This window comes from Semicossyphus pulcher, unplaced genomic scaffold, assembly GCF_022749685.1.
Source record: "Semicossyphus pulcher isolate SPU_LCO1_2020_fin unplaced genomic scaffold, fSemPul1.0.p SCAF_14, whole genome shotgun sequence".
Classification (NCBI taxonomy): Eukaryota; Metazoa; Chordata; class Actinopteri; order Labriformes; family Labridae; genus Semicossyphus; species Semicossyphus pulcher.
Window position 1 is genome coordinate 11,104,135 of NW_027211648.1, and position 19,126 is coordinate 11,123,260.

The following is a 19,126-nucleotide window of genomic DNA, read 5'->3' on the forward strand; positions in this document are numbered from 1 at the left end:
TGTAAAGGGAGATACGTTGAAGAAAAAGTGGGGAAAAAACACACCATGCATGCTCTACTGATGCAATGCTAAACAATGAAAGAACTGCATTCAAATCTAACCCAAATGAAAGTGTAGATGTAAGGTCACCATACTTTACACAAACAAATGTGGTCGTTATGCAGAAAAACTGCCCCTGATAATCACATCATATAGGCCTATGATATTATTTGATTACTAGGCCTACAGCTGTATTCATGTTTGAGCAGCTTTTTTATTGTTTTAATGCTGATTGTCGAGTAGGTAAAAATGCTTTAAAAACTAATTGATCTAAAAATTAATCTGTAACCATAGCTGTCAAATAAACAACACAAGTCTGAAAATAAGTTCATCATTCATTTTTCTTGGTTGAAGTGTTTTAAGGGTAAATATTCAGCAGGCTTTCCACTGTTTTAACAGACTCCTCCAAATAACCTACTTTTTTTCTGGAAGTTTAACCTTTGCAGTAACATGAATGTCAAAGCTTGAGTTTGCTAATCTTGCAGTGTTCTTCCTTCTCCCCGTGTTAGTTACGGTATGTCAGAACTTATTTAATCTCAAGTAGGGTCTCATGATATACGTCTGGACTGAGTCCCCCGCCAACATAGCCTTTTAAAGTAAATCCTAGCATGTGTCATTTGTTCCTTTTACCCACAGTTATGAGCTGTTCTTCTGTTACAGAATTACCTCAGCATTCAGTGATGTGTGTAAGATTGTTCAATGTGTCTGAGTGTATCGGAGCATACGCGTGTTCTGTCCTGCGTGTGTGCGTATGTATGCTGCTGCGTGTGTGGTGGGTGAGGTAGAGAGACGGCCTGACGGACAGGGTGGAAGAGAGAGTGCACTTAGTCAAACTCAAGACTTTTCCATGACCTGCTCCCTATGGCATGCACTCTATCTGAGAGACTGAGTGAACTGTATAGCTCCGTCAGTATAAACTCCTCAAGGGTCATCGCATCACTTCAGAGGGGAACGGAAAAACTTTGCTTTGAAACAAGCTCTCTCTCTTTTTTTTTTTTTTTTTAGTTTAGTGCCAGCTCACCTTCAAACGAGACGCACATCCACATGATTAATGGCGCTTGTCAGAGATAATTTAGCAAGAGCAATTTGATCAGGTACTCCTAATCATATTCCCTCTGAGAAGTCCAAATATCTAAGCCCTCTGCTAAGAATCACGGACATTTTAATCCTTTAAAAACACAAAACATGGACACTCCGCTTATGTTTGCTTATAAAATCCACATGGGAGGTAAGCCAAGTGATATGCAACCTTTTTTTAGGATCAAATTAACAGATAAATGTAAAGAATAACAACTTTAATTCATGTGGACATGCCTTTCCACTTACATAACTCCATGCTGGAGAGACAGACTGACTTTTTTGGGCATTGTACACTGTGTTTTGGTTTATTTTCAATGGGGTTTATTGATTGAGCGCTTTAACAAGGCTTTATTGAAAAGAAACTCAAGTTTGTTGTTTTTAAAACATTCTTGCCTCTTAAAGACCTCTTGTGCGCTCTTGGCAGTTCAAAGAGGGGACATCATGGATGATTTAACTCGAGTCTTCTTCTCTTTCACTTCACTTCCTGCTCACTTTGACAACACGTCCCGACCAGCGCTTTGCACATTACTCTTACTCCAGTGTATCTTAATTTCTGTGTTTTTATCTCCTTCTACGTCCTGCTTCTATCTGTCTCTTCTTTTTTTCCGCCCTGGTCTCTAGGCGATGAGGATTAAGAGTGGCGGGGCTGTAAGCAGTCTATTTATATCCACAACGGCCCTTGGGAGAGCAATAGGCTGCGGCTTAGCACATTAACACACAAATGTACAGTATAATGCAGATTTACTTTAGACTACAGCAGACTTGCATTGATCTAAGCTGGAGGATGAGATGCAGAAGCGTATTACATCACCATGTTAAATATGGAAAGAGTCCCCGGGTGCTTAGACTCAGCCGTCCAAATATGTGCTGTGGTTCTGAGTCCAGCCGTTACATTATGTCTTCAAAGGCCGGCCTGTTGACGTGCAGGTACAGAGAGCAGCTTGGCGAGCACTGAGCATGCTTGACTCTGATTAATGGTGAAGTTGTGGATGATTTGTTTTGAAATGTAATCACTTTGGTGTATCAACATGTCAGATAAAATCAAGGGAAGGACATCAGTCGACAGCTTATATACTTTTATATCATTCATTTTATAGTTGTTATTACGAAATCCATCCATCCATTATCTATACCGCTTATGCTGTTCAGGGTCGCGGGGGCTGGAGCCTATCCCAGCTGAGTCTGTATTATTTGTCATCTTTGTTGCTGCCTGTTTGTTCGTCTCTCCAACTCTCTTTCTTTCTGCCTCTCCCTCTATCCCGCCTTCTAGGCCCATCCGGTCACGGCAGACGGCTGTTCGCCATGAATCTGGTTCTGCTCGACGTTTCCGCCTGTTAAACGGAGATTTTAAAGTTCCTGTGAGGAGTTTTTTGTTGGTTATGAAGCAGACTGAAAATGATTCTTATTACTCTATATGACCTACAAAAGCAATCCAGACCATCAGCGACAAAATTGATCATTTCTGTATGGTTATTGTTAATGCCTGAAACTGCTGGCGGGGGGTAGGTGTCAGACAAAGCGATTAACTACACGCTGCCTTTGTTTACATTTTCCAGGGCAAATATTTAAAGTGAGTGATACATATGACTGTTAAAGAAAGCAGGATGAGATTTTTTGTTAAAAAACACTACGTAAGCATGTACAGGACAAAATCAGCAAAGAGATAAGAGGTACAGATTTGTCCACAGGGGGCGCCAAAATCAACCCGAACCGTAAGTTCCTCACAGGAGCTTTAATAGCCAGTCTTGCCAAGTGCTTGCGCATGGTGGATTCATGTTGGGTCTCTGTAAATAATATAACAAAGTGAGAGATAACTATTATTGTGACCTGCAGTTCCCAACTGTAATTTTTGCCAGGGTCCCAATTTTTCTAATCTTGCTAGGCTAATTTAAGTTGCCCACCTGTCTCTAACCTGTGTTGTCACACTGCAGGTGTTCTTAATGCTCTACCTCTTCAACATCCCTCCTTCCCTTTCCTGACCCCGTCACCTCTTAATCCCCCCTCCTTGTCGTATGCCTCTCAGCGTATCTTCCTCCAGCTCTTCTCTTGTTGACAGTGCCAGATATGTGTCTACGCTTGGTGGGCCGTCTCCAGACAGGTTATAAATAACCAGAAGAGTTTTTTTGCTTCATGTCCTGAGAGCTCTACTTTCTTCTCACACTTGAGGAACCATGGGAAAAGAATCTTTCCCTTACGCACACAGCCCCTCATAATAACAAGACACGGTTATACATAAAACCTCGCAGCACATGCGCCCCTTTGCAAGCTTTGCACAAACACAGAGACACAGTTATGCATGCACACGCAGAATGAACCTGGGTGGCTTATACAGTAAGGTTGCAGCACTGAAATAGCAAGGTTATAAGAACAGGGGCAGTGTTTATAATGAAATGTTAACTTATGTTACATAACCAGCACGGTGGGAATGCAGAGTCCATTTTTACTGTCATGTAAGTATGGGAAACTTGCTGAAACAACAGAACGAAAGAAAGTCTGGGAGAGCAAAAAATAGAAAGAACAAGAAAACAACTGCAGTGAAATGAAGAGAGGGGAGTGGAAAAAGAGTTCATTGCATTATTTCTCTCCTTGTGACAGGGGTTATTGAAGAGGGAAGGTTTATGGGTACATGAAGGGGTCGGTGTGAGTTTATGTGTGGAGGACCGACAGTGAAACAGCGTTAATGTGGACTATAGTTGGGAGTCGGGGAGAATTCAGGGGTTGGCAGGTCAGACTCTGCTGACACACTGGGATCAGCGATGGGATTGTTTCCATTGGAAAGAATTCCAAGAATGAGTTAGAAGAGCTATCAGTGACTTCACTCAGAGCGCTCTGACAACAGTTTTAATACGCAGCCAGGCACACACGCTCGCACTCACATTTAGAGATACCGCGTCTCACGCCAACAATGGTGTGCGAGACACACTCCGTTCCCCCTCTGCCAGTATGTACTCTTGAGAGTCACTGGTACTCATCTTACCAGCTGCAAAATGAGTGCTGTCACCTCTGACCTCCAGCAGAGTGGTTAAGAGACTGATTAATGGTGTAGAGAAATTATTTTCACACAAGAAATACAGTGGTAAAAAATTGGACAACACAAGATTAAAGCTGCTGAAAACATATACATTTCAAGCCACAGTGTGCTCATTAGCTTGCATGCTGAGTTAGCTAATGCTATTTATAGGCTACTACTCTCATTTAGTTTTTTTTGGATAGTTAAACATAGTTTAGCGAAGCAAACAAGATATAACATGTTAATTAGTGAGTGCAATGTGTTTGTAAGTGGGTTAATCTTCCCTTTCGATGGAGTCAGGCTAGCTGTTTACCGTCTTCGTACCAAGCTAGCTAAGCCCAGCTGCTACTGGCTAATGCTACATTTTAGCCAAACAGAAATGAGAGTGGTATCAGTATTTTTATCTAATTCTTGGCAAGAAAGCAAATCAGCATATTTTTGAGCTTTTGTGGTTGTGGTTTGATCAGGGTTAAAGGAAACACATGAGCAAAAAAGCCAACAAATGCCATTCGCCTTCAAATTATGCTAACCCCTGTTAGCGTAGAAGTTTTTGACGTTAGCTTTTCCAAACTCAGCTCAGCTCAGGGATTAAAGAAAGAAGTATCTCAAAGTGGAATAGCAAAAAGGTTTTCTGCCTTTTACATGTCTTTGTGTTGGACTTGATCATGCTTAGGGAGAAGCTGAAAATAGGTTTTCAGGGCCTTTTAAGGGAGTCTGTCTTGAGTGATGTAACTGAAAAATTCCTGCAGTTAAACTTCGACCTGTCCAGATTATGGAAAATTTTGTTTTTATGAACTCCTGTTAACATTTCCTTCAGCTCCCACTCTCTGTTTTATTGCTCCATTCAGGTGTGAAAGGGCAAAGGCAAGCCTGTCAAAGGATGGCTGATTGAATAAAGAAGAGGAAGGCTACAGGAAAGACAGACAATTGTGAGTCCAGGTGTGTGTATCTTCAAGCAAGACTCAGTCTTTGTGTATCTAAAAAATAAACCAAACCCATGACAAGGCCCTGCATGCCTCCGGAGCTGGCTCAATGGGAACAAGTAATTACACATCCTATCATTGGGTCAGTGCTTTGTTTAATGTGTAATTTTCAGCTTAACTCACCGTTGCCCTTTTGAACAATAACCTGCTTGTGTGACATTTAGTTGTCCTATTTTGCTTCGTCATCCAATTACTGTCTGCTGTAAGCCTGACTGTAAAAAGGCTTACAGGAGGTCAGTGGATCATAGCATGACTGTGTCCTCGCTGCATGACAAGCATTTCTACAATGCATTTACCGCAGATGCAGAGCACGGTGGTTTACTCTCTTTCACTTTCTGCTCACTTCTCTAAAATGTTTCCAGGATGCCTTTTTCTGTGAATGTCTGATGTTAGGTCACAGAAAATCCTTTAGACAAAAAAAAGGAGAAGAATCATTCATTCTCAGAAGCACATGTACGGTTATTGTCCCAAAATAGTTCCGTGTTGAAGTATAAAACAGCAATTTTGGAGTAAAACATAGAAGCTGTTGTTGGATGCCATGCAAGAGTGATGCTTGGGTGTCAAGCGCAATAAGAGGGTGCTACAAATTTAAGTGCAGCTGCATTATAAAAGTTTTTATTGCAGATATTCTTAGTAGCAGCTAAAGAAGATAAGAGCTGCTCCAAATGTCATACTGCTCTGAGAAGACACCTCAGGGCCTTCCTTTCAAATCTCTAAAAGCCCGAGAAACTCAGGACCTTTGCCTATTAAAGCTGAAGTATATTGCTTTCTCGCTATTACTTTCTCCACTCATATTTGAAAGTCAACTCAAAGTTCAGAGGTCCCCGGCTGACGTCACACGACTGCGTAGCCGGCTGCGAGTTAAGTCGGCCTCTCCGAGGACTGCGCCTGTCCTTTTCTAGCTTCTTCTGATTTCTTCTTTCCATGATCTCATGACATTTTCCACTAAGATCAAGGAGCAGACGTTAAGAAAAGGGATAAAGGACATTCCTTTTCTTGCCTTTTCAGAAGTAGCCACCCGACACACTCTGCTGCTGACCACCATTATCAACTGGGGGGTATTAATAACTTTCTGCTCCTTTTTTTTTCCAGGAAGTAGGAAGCGGACAGAATGTCAGTTCATTGTTTCTCTTCCAGGAAGTGACCGTAAGGCCCTGAGGGTACCACCTTGGCAAATCAGGCCCGAAGACCCTACATTAACAACCCTGATGGAGTGTTCCCGGTACCAATTAAACTCGACCTATAGTGGGCCACTAATACAGCACAGAGCAGCAAATCACCTGAGAAGTTTCCATTGTAACTGTGATCACAGAACTTTCTGTTTATTCCTGTAAATCCCCCAGTTCCCCATTAGAACTTTTCCACTCAACCACATTTTATTAGTCTTGTATCATTGTGGTGAGTGTTTATGGGCAGAGCGTGAGGAGCTGCTTCCACAGGGTTTTATACGCTGTACTGTCCTCAGTGTTTCTGTAATCAGAAGAAAGCCCCCAAAAGGTTGCTAGGTTAAACCAATGTTCTCTGTAACGCCACATAGCTTTATTTTGATATTTTTAAATGAAAGAGATTGAATTTAAAGCTGTTCAGTGCTCATGGTTTAGATTTTGTTGCAACTGAAAGTCTGCAAGTGGAAGACAGGAAGTAGCATGTGGCCTATTCTCGCTTCTACACATGCATCTGTTTTATCCGAGAGATTCTGCATGTGAGAGAGCAGGAAGTGCTGCTGCTTTTTTTCTAACCACTGCAGGTGAAGTGAGTGGGTGAAAGAAGTGAAGGGGGTTCACATGAAGGAAAATAAAAGTAAACAGAAGTTTAGTCTCCTGGAAACAAGACTTAAAACGCGCTGGAGGAGCGCCCCAGTAAAACACTCATTTACTTCATCTTCAATAACTCTTCAAAGTCAATTATTCACACAGCAGAGTCACACAGCTGGATAGCAAATTCAAATGTTTATTTACAGCCTCTGTAATCAGAGAAAAGTGGTCTAAATACAAAAAAAACAAAAACAAAAAATAAAGAGAAAGATGGCGGCTAATCTCCCTGAGCGTTACAAAAACAATGTGGGACCTGCAGGTGACAGACAGGAGAAAGAGAGAGATGTTCTGTACACAGCCCTAATGCCACTCGAATGAGACTTCACAAAACACAGACGTATCTCAGTCATGCTTGTACAACAGAGTTTCATATTGTGTCTTTTCCACTAATCGACTTACAAGAATTGTTCCACAAACAGTAAGTGGTGAGTAAAAGAGTGAACAAAAGAACACCAACCTTTGAAACTGCAATACAGACGAGACATTACTACAAGAGAAATTAGCTTCTTTTGGCAAATACAGACTAATTGTGTTGTGATGAAGAGTTTCACATGGGTTAAGATATTGCCGTACGCATTGTGAGACTTCTTTGTAACCGGAACTTCACGGTGTCAGAAGTATGGCTGCTTTCAAATAAAGAACAGGAAGACTAAGAGGACGGTCGACTTTCAGTTCAGGTGTGTTCAGCTCAGAGTGAGCATCAGTCTTTGTCTTTCTTAAACAGAAACCAAACCCAGAGTACAAACAAGATCAGCGTTCTACAAGGCCTCAGGGGTTGGCTCATTGGGAACAAGTATTTACACATCCTTCATTGGGTCTGTACATCGCTTTATAGGCCTCGCTACCTCGCCATTTTGAACATTACCGGCTTACTTTATATTTATTTCTCAATTTTTTCTTTGTCATCCAAGCACTGTTTGTCATAAGGGTTACATGAGGCCAATGCAGTGATCTGATCAGAGCGTGACTGTGTCCTCTTTGCATAACAAGTATTTGTACAATTAATGTGTGACACAAGCAGAGCCGGGTATGCTGGTTTATTCTTAAACTTTCTTCTCACCTCCCTAAAAATATTCCAAGTTGCATTTTGACTGAGTATCTGACGTAAGAAAAATATTAAGGGGGGAGAACCAAAAATCCCAGTAACATTGTGACACAAACACCCACTTCTCAAATCACAAAACATTCACTTCTCAGAAAACAGACGGATCTACGGACAGCGGTGGCAATCACAATAATCAACATATCAATCCAGAAACTGAACACAGGTACGGACAGTGTACTGAAGACGATAATCCCCACGGGTACCACATAAGTTCTGTATGCGAGTCTCTGGGGTCATGACGCCAGCCATTTTGGAGTAAAACACAGAGCGGTAGCAGCCCCCTGCAGTGTCATCTGTCCATGGAGCCGCTTTCCAACAGGACGTGTGTCCCGGGCCGAGACACACGGTGACAGGCATAGTTAGAAGAAAGTGTTGGTTATGAGTGTGCGTGTCCGTTCTTTTTAAGTGTGTCTTGGTGGCTTTGCAGCCCAGGAGGATAATTCATCTTGTGAGAGTGTGTTGCCTGTGTGTATTGCTTCTCTTGCTGGAGTGATGCTTTGGTGTCGAGGGCAATGAGATGGCATCACGAGATGCTGAATACGTCTGCGGTCGGAGTCTGTTGGAGGTGCAGTGGAACCAGTGTGGAGAAAGAGAGAGTCCATCAGATAGAAATAAGAGAGTATGGGTCTTGAAACACGGCCTTTAGTGCTGGGAATTCTGTGTTGGCTGTCCGTTTGGGATACTGCCGTTATTCTGCTCCTCTTCGTCATCATCTTCCTCCTCCTCTTCTTCGCTCACCAGGAACTCCTCCGGAGGCCAGCGAAGCTCCCCGCTCTCCACCTCTCCCTCTGTCGGCTCAACCACGATGGAGGGCAGGCGATCTTTCAGCTTACAGCAGCGGTCAAAGTCTGAGGGGTCGGGGAATATCTGAAGAGAAAAGACAAGGATGAAATGCTGGTTAGTTTGATAAACAGACTGAATGAGTAATAGATACAATAAAGACCTAACCACTGTAACATCGTCACTGTTTACTGACCCTGTTTCCGGCGCGTTTGTGACGCAGCAGAAAAGAGACCGAAAGCAGCATACTTCACTGGCAATGGGAAAAGAGACAATCGGCATCTAAAAGCAGGTCTTCCCGGGTCTAAAAAACCCGCGTCAACGCGCTAATTTCGGTGGGAATTATGCATTACTGAAAAAACCCCCTCCAGTGAAAATCAAGTGTTTAACCATGTTAACATCTCCATGTGTTGTTCTTCATGTGCTACAAGACATATCAGGGACAACATCAGCAGTCATCTCCACAGATGGGCCTGTCTGCTTTTAAACTGCAGTGTACCAAGGACAGGTTGAACAACACGTTTTCAGATTGGCAGGTTTGTGACTTCACAAACCTAAGGAGCCAATCCCGTTAATGGACGGGATGACGCTGCGCATATCATTATGTGTAACCTATGGCAACCACTTCAGCGATGCACGAGCCAGCTGTAACCTTCATCGTAATTTTTGCAAACACACTACTGACTAATAAAGTTACTGCTACTAATGACTACATTTCAAGCTAGCTAAGTTTCAACAAGTTGCCACTAAACGACAGAGACGCGTTTTGTTTTCACGACGGAGGGGGCGGTTGGAAATGTGCATAGTGGGCGGGGCCTATGCAGATTCATGATTTTTTAATGAGGGAGAAGGAGGAGATGCTTTGGGAGGATTTTAAACATAATTAAACTTGTTTAGCTGAAAAAGCATATCAGACAATTTATTATTTCAAGCAGAACATTTTATGTCTTAAAACATGACTGGAGCTGCTCTTTAACCTCGAGAGTAATGCTGCGTTTGTGCTTCTGAGGGGGTCCCATTTCATTAGATTGGAAGTAGTCTTCCAAAGTCAGAGAGTTCATGAGCTTTATGTTTTAATGTTGAAACAATATAGGCGCTACAAAGACACTTTGGTAGTGTGCTATTACTCAGAGCATTACAGGGCATTACTTCTTACAGGTGTTAATGCTAATAAATACCTTCCTACTTAACCCACATTGACTTCGGTCAGCCATGTTTCTGGTTAACATGTCGACTCAGAAAGTCTTGCGTCAACATGGAAAGTACCCAAATTTTTTTTAGACTTTCTGAGTTGTTGTTACAACCTGAGGCGTGATCATGTGAATTCTCAGATTCAGCAAACACCACATGAATGTAGGTTAAATTAAAGTTAGTATCTAAACTGCAGAGCTGGCTGATCAAGCTGCTTTACGTGTAAAATACATTCATGGCCATATTTCTTATATGTGCTTGGTAAGAAATATGCCCATGAACTGTAAGCTCTGGTATACTGTAAGTTGGTCTTGTGAAAGTGTTGCAGGCACTACTAGAAGTGGAAACCCTGCAGAGGAAGTGAAAAACGTCTGTGCTGGGAAATGTTTCCCTAAAATCCCGGTAGCATACCTGCCCTTTCCCAGCCCACATTCCTCCAACAGCCGTGCTAGCTTTCCACATAGGTGCTCACCCAAACTCCGATTGCACAAGCAGGAGTGACATCAGTGGCTCTGTATGGGCAAATGAGGCATGTTCACTGAGACTTACGGTAAATGCTGCATCATGTTTAATCTAAATGCTTTGGAAGGCATTGTGCCAAGCAGCTACTAGCTGCTTACCAACTCATCCAGTGCCGCATCACCCACTACTCGGAAGATTATACAAGAGCATAATCGTGGCATTTCAAATCAACTGTAAGCCGAAAACACAAAAAGGTGGAAGGTTTACCGAAACATGATTTTTGTAGAAATAGAACCTCCGTCCCTTTAACAGTCAATATTTACTGCTGAATACTTTCCCCTGGAGACGGAAAAAAGGGTTTAGGGCTGAACATGAAATCGGCAGAGTTCTCAGAAAATCCAGGCTGATGCTTTTCCTTATAAACGCGGCTTGCCACCCTCAAATGTTTGGATCTAAACTGTAGGGCATGAGAGACGCTCCAACAGGAGAGATTACATGCAGTCTCCGTCCTGGCAAGATTGGACATCAGCCTCAGACTCTCTCTGTTCTCAGGAACCAGAGAAACGGCCCAGGGGGAAAAAAAGCCTGCCACTCCTGGTCCAAGAACAGCATTTTTTGCTGTTGTTTGGATAAAGTGGATGAATATTTTTAGACCTGCATATTTCACTCCAAGACATTGGAAGGGGGGCGGGTGGGGGTGGGGCAATGTCGCTGTCTGGGCAAAGAGCCGAGTGGAAAGAAAGAATTAGATGAGGCAGGAGAGAGACTGAGACGAGAAGAGAGGGGAAGAGATAGACGGGATCCAGCTGTGTCCAAGTCTCTGTGAATTCCATAGGAGACAGATGAGAAGGGAGGAAAAACACAAAAAGCTATAAATATGCCTTGTGAATGTGAGAATTTGTCAGGTTATGAAAGCATGTATGCTTCCATCAGCGGCTTTTACATCCTCCGAAAACAGCTGCGAATAGAGCCGCGCCAAGAGGTGCGATTAGACGTGTGCAACTGTGTGTGCGTGTACTCGTCTAAAGCCTGTGTGTATCTGCATTTCCCGGCCTGCATCGCCAATCCTCACTGTGCGTCAGCACCGAGGGGAGTTAGGCAGTGAATGACCTTGCCTTTGGACCCCTCGCTAACACATGTCATAACTTGTTTCACTTCCAGTGGCAGGAAGAGACGACACATCATCAGCCAGGCACAGTGCCGGCTATTCTGGGCAGGATCTTCTGGGGTGTGTGGTGGGTGCATACTCTACGCTTGATTCATGACATTAGGATAATAAATCAGATTTGTAACTACTTGCTCATCACTCTCCACTCCTAGGTAACATTCATTTCCCAATACCCTTTATAGGTGCAGCTGGAATGTATCAGTTACACAATTTGTGTCAAAGCCTGCAGCATCCTTACAGGAGGAAGTGACTGGTTGCAGCATCACCGCTCCATAGAAAGATTCTCTAAGGAGCGGCGGGGACTTTGGGCATATGGCCGAGATGAGGCAACACAGAGTGAGGATGGAAAGAGAGAAAGAGCACCGTCCTCTTCTCCCGCTTCCCCCCTCATCCGCTCATCCTCTCAGACAGACTCGCAGCTGGGGTGTGAACTGTGGGGGGAGGAAGCCAGCATCTTCCTCTGGGTCAGTCTACATCCTCTTAACGTCAAAGTGTACACACGGCATGGCACTAGCAGACCATTCCATTATGTTCATGTGTGAATGCTTTCGCACAAATCACAACAGGAGGAACTTGCGCAAGAATATTTCTGTACCCATGACCTCATGAAAGCGGTGCCAATGCAAATCTAAAACCAAACATGGGCATTAAGTTCAACACATCACTGTTAAAGGTGAAACTGGTTTAAGTATTAAAATAAACCTCCCTTGTTTATATTTTCGCCCTGGTTACATGTGACACTAAAAAAAGCAGCAGCTGTGTGTTGAAGTAGTTTTCTCTCCAGGACGGCCCTGTTGAGCTGACAGTGAAACAAAGCTGCTGGCAGCACCTTGTCAAAACCACCTGATGGCCGCTTCTCTCTGAATCTACAGGGTTTATTTATGTTACAGTGTGTAGTGAATTACTCACAATTTCCCTGACACACGTTTCCTTTGTATGTTTAAAGTTGTGACCTCAAATGTCCTCTTGCCAACACGCTAGTTAATGAAAAGTAAGGGATGTAGAATTTTGCTGCAACTGTCTAAGCATTGTGCTTTCATCATTTAGTAAAATTCCCAGTGTCAAAGAAAACTGTACTTTTCCCACGTCACAACTCATACTTACTGGGACACATTATCTTCATGCTATCATTACTGCCGTCGCCACATTACCAAACATGCAATGGCTGCTCCCTCCTATTCATGCTGACGTCAAGTCGAGTCACGAGAGCGAAATGACAGAAATAAAATGATCATGCGTTAAAGCGTGTCCCCATACACAGAGGCTCAGTCCTCTATGCAGCGGCCCAAGTTCGACTTTGACCCTCTAAATAAAATGCTTATAAAAATGTACGTGTAGGGAAATGGTACATCCGTGTGTATTTGTGTGTGTGTGTGTGAGCGTCCTACCTGGAAGGAGAGTCTGTCCTTGCTGGGGCTCAGCCTCATGTCCTCCATGGGTGTGCTATTGATCATCACCTCAGTCATATCTCGGCCGGGCACAAACACTGGGCTGCAAGGTTGAAAGGAGAACAGAAGTTGAGAGATTCAATATTAGAGACACGATTTATTATTAAGAATTTTATAACATTAATGTGGTCTCTCTTTGAATACTACAGTGTGGACAGGCGCACACTCAAAGTGGTGGTAATCAGAGACAGTCGATAGAGGCACATGAGGACAATAAACAAACACCACATCTATCAAAGTGTTCATCTGCATACACGCAGTCAAAGTCTGAAAGTCATTGTTGTTTTTACTGGCACGTTTCGTTTATATTCCGCACATCTCGACCACAACACAACAAGAACTCGCTCTGTGCTGTGCTGTGCTAATGCACTGCAGAGCTGCACAGCTCCTGCAGTGGCTTGCATAAGGTGGCCGTTTCTAAATACAGGATGATGTTCTCTTGCAGTCGCGACCAGAGAACACAGTCATTGTGAGAGCTGCTGGGGGCGTGCTGTGGTATTTGACTCGGCTGGAACTCGATGCGATCGGTTCCATAAAAGCTCGGCCAAAGTTTCCATTTTAGATGAAAGTAACAAGGGGTCGTTTATCCATGCTCGGTGCTTTCTCTATCCAGCATTGTCGTAGTAAAGATAAATAAAAATACTTGAAGCAGGTCCCAGGCCTGACATAGACGCTGTCCTGAGACGAGATGCTGAACGGCCTTCTCACGCTCTCTATTTAAAGCTCCCTGCCTTGTGGTCAGCGGCCACAGGCCTGTGGTCTGTGTGGTCGCTGCTATACAGAACAAAGAAAACAGAACACACTCGCTCATATCCTCACATCCCTTTCAATGGACTTGTTTTTTTCTTCGGGAAGAGATGTGTGGGCCTCGCTTGACCTACTTTGAATCTTAAAATGTTTATTTTTGGGATGAAGCAGAATGGTGAAAAAATTATAGCATGGTAATGATTGAAACATGGTTTTAAAAGGAGGAGTGATTATGTAAATATGTTTTACAGAATTTATTTCACCATTCAACACAGTTTTATTCATCTACCAAAGAAAAACCTGGCTTCAAAGTGTATTAGATAACACACTGGAAACTGAATCATCTCAGTGTTTGATGTGCCACACAAACAGAAGTCCCTTCAAAAATAAACCGTGTCAAAAGCTACGATACTTCATCTGCTATTACAACATGACACCCGCTGTGGAATTTCTAGCCCAGTTGACTATTTTCGTCTCGTTTATGACTCATTCAAAACTCAAAACTGAGAATATGCTCCATGAATAGATCTGTACAGCTCCATGTTTACTGGAACTTTAATTACCATAAATGAAAAATATGTTTATATATTTTTCTACAACTCTCCCACAGTATAAAACAAATAGGGCTTTAATTTGTCTTAAAGTTTAATCATCCAAGCTTGTCAACAAATAACATTTTCTATGCTGTAGATGCTAATAAAACCTAGCTTGATTCTGTGTGACCTGTAGCCAGGAGGCTAGTGTTAGCAAGCTTGAGAAACATGTTGTGTAATCGTTTACTGACTTCGAGACTCTTGTCTACTTGCTGCACTAAATTTTAGCATTAACTTTATACTTGTTTGATCAAAAATGAAAGTCAAGTAATAATCTCGAAGATTTTCATTTAAATAAATGTCACTATCTATCGCCGAATGAGGTAACATGATGGTGATTGAGCCTATGGCCCGCTGATGAAAGCCTTTGCATTTGCAGACTTACAGACTGGCTGTCTGAGGCGACTTTCGCAGAAAAAAAATCACAAGCGGCGCCCAGTTAGTGACGCGTTTTCCGTCACCCAGCAGTGGTTGTTATTCCAGAGAGGGTAGGCGGAGCTAAGCGGCTGCTTTTCCGGTCTCTGCAAGTGTTGCGAGTAAACAGTAATCTAGTATGGCTGAACAAACAAAGAAAAGATGGATGACTACAGATACAACTTCAACAATAAGTGAAAATCCAAAGAAAAAGAAACAAATTCGACGCTCAGTTGAAGGCAAACAGTCTAAAAAGGAAAGCGACCATCAGCGAGGAAAATCAAGAGTTACAACCGGAGCCAAATGGGATAAAAATTACTGTTTATCACCAAAGGTGCCGCCAAAGAGAACAAAAGTGAGATCGTCGAGATTAGCATTTTAAGCTGAAGTTACATCGTTTCGCATTCAATTCATCAACGACAGCATAACGAATATCCACTAATCTACAGAGATTCAATTATATCTGATAAAGCTCCTTTGATTTCGAGGCCTCAACATTTGTGTATCTGCAACATCCTGAAGCGCTGTTGAGAAACACATGACAAAGAGTTCAGTGCAGACTCAATGAAGAGGCCTATTGAACAAAATCTCATCCTGAGGGGAAGAGATTCGTGTGATCATTAACCCCATAATCAATCACTTTTTCCAGCCCAACATTAACACACACAGCCCTTATTTCCTTCATGAGGAAACACCAACATCACAACAGGGTGAAATTTGACTCTAAAAATCTGATTTAAAAGCTTCTGATTGTTGAAGTAACCTTTAACGCACCGTTCAGACGACACGGCATACTTGGTGGAAACAATAGCCGGATATCCAAAAATAAAAAGTTGACTTTAAGGATACGCAAGGTTTAACATGGAAAAAATAATGTCAGCTGGGGCTGCTCTGGAACTTCTTTCATCCTTGAGGAGAGCAGAGAGGGTGAGGCAGGCATGCAAAAAGCAGCGGAGGTGGGGAAGAAAGGATGAACAGTGACAGTGAAGACCTGAGCTGAGGAGGAGAGGGGAGAAGAGGGGGAAGAAAGATAAACACTCAGGCCTTGCCAGTCATATTTCTGTTCGGGGATCGTATAAACATCCTGCTCGGCTAAGAATAACAGAACATCGGCCTAATAAAACATAAAGGGGCACAATGAGGAGGAAGTGGGGGTGCACATGTAACAAGTCGACCTGGGAGGAAACAAACACACACGGACCACAGTCCCATCTATCACAGCTACAAGTGTCAGGCAGCAGGACAGCGTGTCCCTCTCATAAAGTGGAATACCTCGCTCACAGAGGGGAGACGTTAAGTGTTCTATAAGCAACCGACCTGTACATTATTACATAAGAGCTGCACGGACCACAGCTTGTGAGCAAAGACGCACACATGTGTCACAACAAAATACACATTAACCACAAATTGGCCGTCATTGATGAATGTGTGAGGCTAGGTGTGGCAGACGGCTGTTAACCTGTTTACCTCCTGACCCAGTCAACCTTATGCACACCTGGTCCTGCCAGCTTCCTAATGCCACGTCCAGCCAGGCCGCAGCAGACGCCGGTCAGTCACGTCTTATGAGTCCAGAACACATATCGGAAGGATTACTAGAGTTCAAACTATTTGTCGACTTATCAATTAGATTTTAAAATAAACTTATTGGTCAAGAGAATCTCAGGAAGATTTAGCGCTTCCTGCTTCTTGAATGGGAATATTTAGCGCTTTTGTTAGCATTGCTTTTATTGCAAACTTAATACGGTTTGTGTTTTGTAATGTTGACCGGACAACATAAGCTCTGTTTAGACTTTGAATAAGTAATTGAGAATAATGAGCGCAGCAATCAATAATGAAGACAACCGTTCTTGTTGCAGTCCTGCTCGAGTTGGCTTATGCAATATTTCTAAAAGCCAAAATTGCATAAGACACGACCAAGAGTTAATCACTAAAGCCCTTTTCAGTCCCCTCTTCTTGGAATCACCCCACCACTCGCTGCTACCATATATGAGAACAGAACACAATGTGATATTTCTGTAGATTACAAGGATTCAATGTGCAGACAAATTGGCTGGTCCAATGGCGGAGCAGATATATTGTGTACTAACCTCATTATATAGTGAAAATATTTGCTGAAGATGTTACCTAAGCGTGACACCAGGCTCATCCACCTGTCTCAGGACTATAAAAGGCCAAGGCCATGCTCCGTTCATGTCTGCAACTGTAAGTGGTCCCCCAAGTGGCCTCCGCAACAATCTCATTGCACAACGGGGGTATTTGCATCGTGCATTATCGACATTGTTTCCCCTCTGCTGCCACCTCACAGCTCTTACTACCACCATCATAAATCTTAGCCTGTGTGGTAACAGGGCATAGCTTTCCACCAGGCGAGTCACACAGCTCTGCAGGTATGTGGGTGCTGCAGGGACCGAGTGAGATCCTGAGGAGTGTGCTAGAATGAATGGGTTCTATGTAGATTCCTGTTGTTTGATGCTGCCACTGAAAACGCATCATGTGTTGGAGTGAAAATCTTATTAACCTTGTATACGAGCCGAATGAAAGGATGCTAGAACTTTTCTGGTTTTAAAGTTCAGAGAAGCATAGGTCTACTGTTAGTGAGCACGCAGTCGAGAAAGCAGCTTGTGGTTTACAGTAAAGAGGTCGACTCTGAACTTCCTGCTAGAGACAGCAAGAAGCCTGCTGAGGTTTGAGCAGAGCTCGAAAACAATGTTTCAAAGCGACTCGCATATCCTCTGTGCAGACAGGAAAACACAAGACAGATAAGAGAACAGAAAAAAACAAACAAAGGTCTCCTCCCTATTCCTGCATCAAGAAGTGAATCAAGGAGTTAGAGTACAGACTGCCAGAAGAAATCACCCTGATAATGGACGTTGGTAACAGATAGGAGCATAGTGCATCCATCCTTCTCCAATTGCACTGCACCTGCAGCACCAGAGGAGCAAGGCAGTGTCGTATTCCATCCAAATGTTAGAGGATACAGAAAAGTAAGCTTGCGGGCCCTCTGGTTCAAAAAAGGGAATTAAAGTGCATTTTATCCCTAAATAGAATAGCTTAAAATGAATCCACTGCGTAACCACAATGACCTTTCTCAATTTGCTCATGCCGCAAGCAGAAGGCTGAGGGAACCATTTGCCCAAACAGTTATTAAAAGTTATACCATATATATTCTCTTTCCAATCTGTGTGGTATGATATTTCCAATTTCAGTGGTAAGATCACACAGAAGAACATCTCAAAGGAAACAAGAGTGGGTGTAGCAACAAAAGGGGAAATCACCAAGCTAAAACAACCACAAGCACTGGATTTTTCTTACCTGTCACGTGCAAAGGTAAAAAAGTGTTAGATATTTAATCTAAATTTCCTAAAAAGCTAGTAAAGGGGGTAGAGTGGAACAGAGAAACAAAACGCTGCTGCAAGTAACATTGGAAAAAGATGCGAGTACTCACCAGTATATCTGCGGGGAGAATACAGACATGAATTCACACCTGCTGTTAATTCTGCTGATTAGAGAATGTAATTACAGCCACGCGCTTCTCTCTACTTCTGCTTTATTTTGTTTCCCCTGCAAGGCAACACAAGACGCTCGCGTGAACCGAAAGTAACTGCGCGAGAAGACTATCAAAAAAACTGTTCGAGGAAGAAAGCGCCACTCTTCAGAATAGGTGCGTCTGATCAACACTACAGTTGTGTTGAGTTTTTATGTAAGAGGCGTGTGCTTGTTCATCCACAGACACACCTCCTCCCCGTACGAGCCCGAAATCCTCAATGGCAGCTCATTACCGGCAGGAGCCAATCAGAGCACAGCTGACTCAAAAGTCTCCGCCCCCAGCTCTGATGACGACAGCAGCGACCGAACTCGCTCATTGGGAATGGACAAGAAGATACTGCATGATGCCACTGATTTGTAGTCTCCAAGGCAACAAAATGACAATCTTACCTCCTCTTGAATGACAAAAAAGCACACTGATTCGCCCGTTAGGTAATCCGTGACATTTGTCCGAATGAGGAGAGAGGGGAGGGGGGAGAGCTCCTCTGCCCGGGCTCATTCACAAATATATTCCAAGGGCAAGTCAATGTCTGCATATTTCAGTGGCAATATATGCTCCTCCTGCATGGTTTTATCATTGAATACAACATTAAAAAAAAAGCATGCAGATTAGCATTCAAATATGGTATCCTCTACATGTTTCAGGCATGTCAAAATATGGCCTTAAAGTCTTATAAAGGCTTATTTTCCAAGACCTGGCCTTGTTTATGTTATGGTCAGGAGTCAGGACCTCCAGGACATATTTG

General features: G+C 43.1%; 1 protein-coding gene across 1 annotated transcript; it reads right to left on the reverse strand.

Annotated features, from left to right (window-relative positions):
* Positions 1 to 7,042: 7,042 nt before the first annotated feature.
* Positions 7,043 to 18,490, reverse strand: lbh (LBH regulator of WNT signaling pathway). The gene is made up of 3 exons (XM_069662511.1): positions 18,280 to 18,490; positions 13,021 to 13,123; positions 7,043 to 8,898 (listed from the first exon to the last, which is right to left on the reverse strand). The coding sequence occupies exons 1-3, from the start codon at positions 18,306 to 18,308 to the stop codon at positions 8,674 to 8,676; spliced, it is 357 nt and encodes a 118-aa protein (XP_069518612.1). The 5' UTR covers positions 18,309 to 18,490; the 3' UTR covers positions 7,043 to 8,673.
* Positions 18,491 to 19,126: the final 636 nt, after the last annotated feature.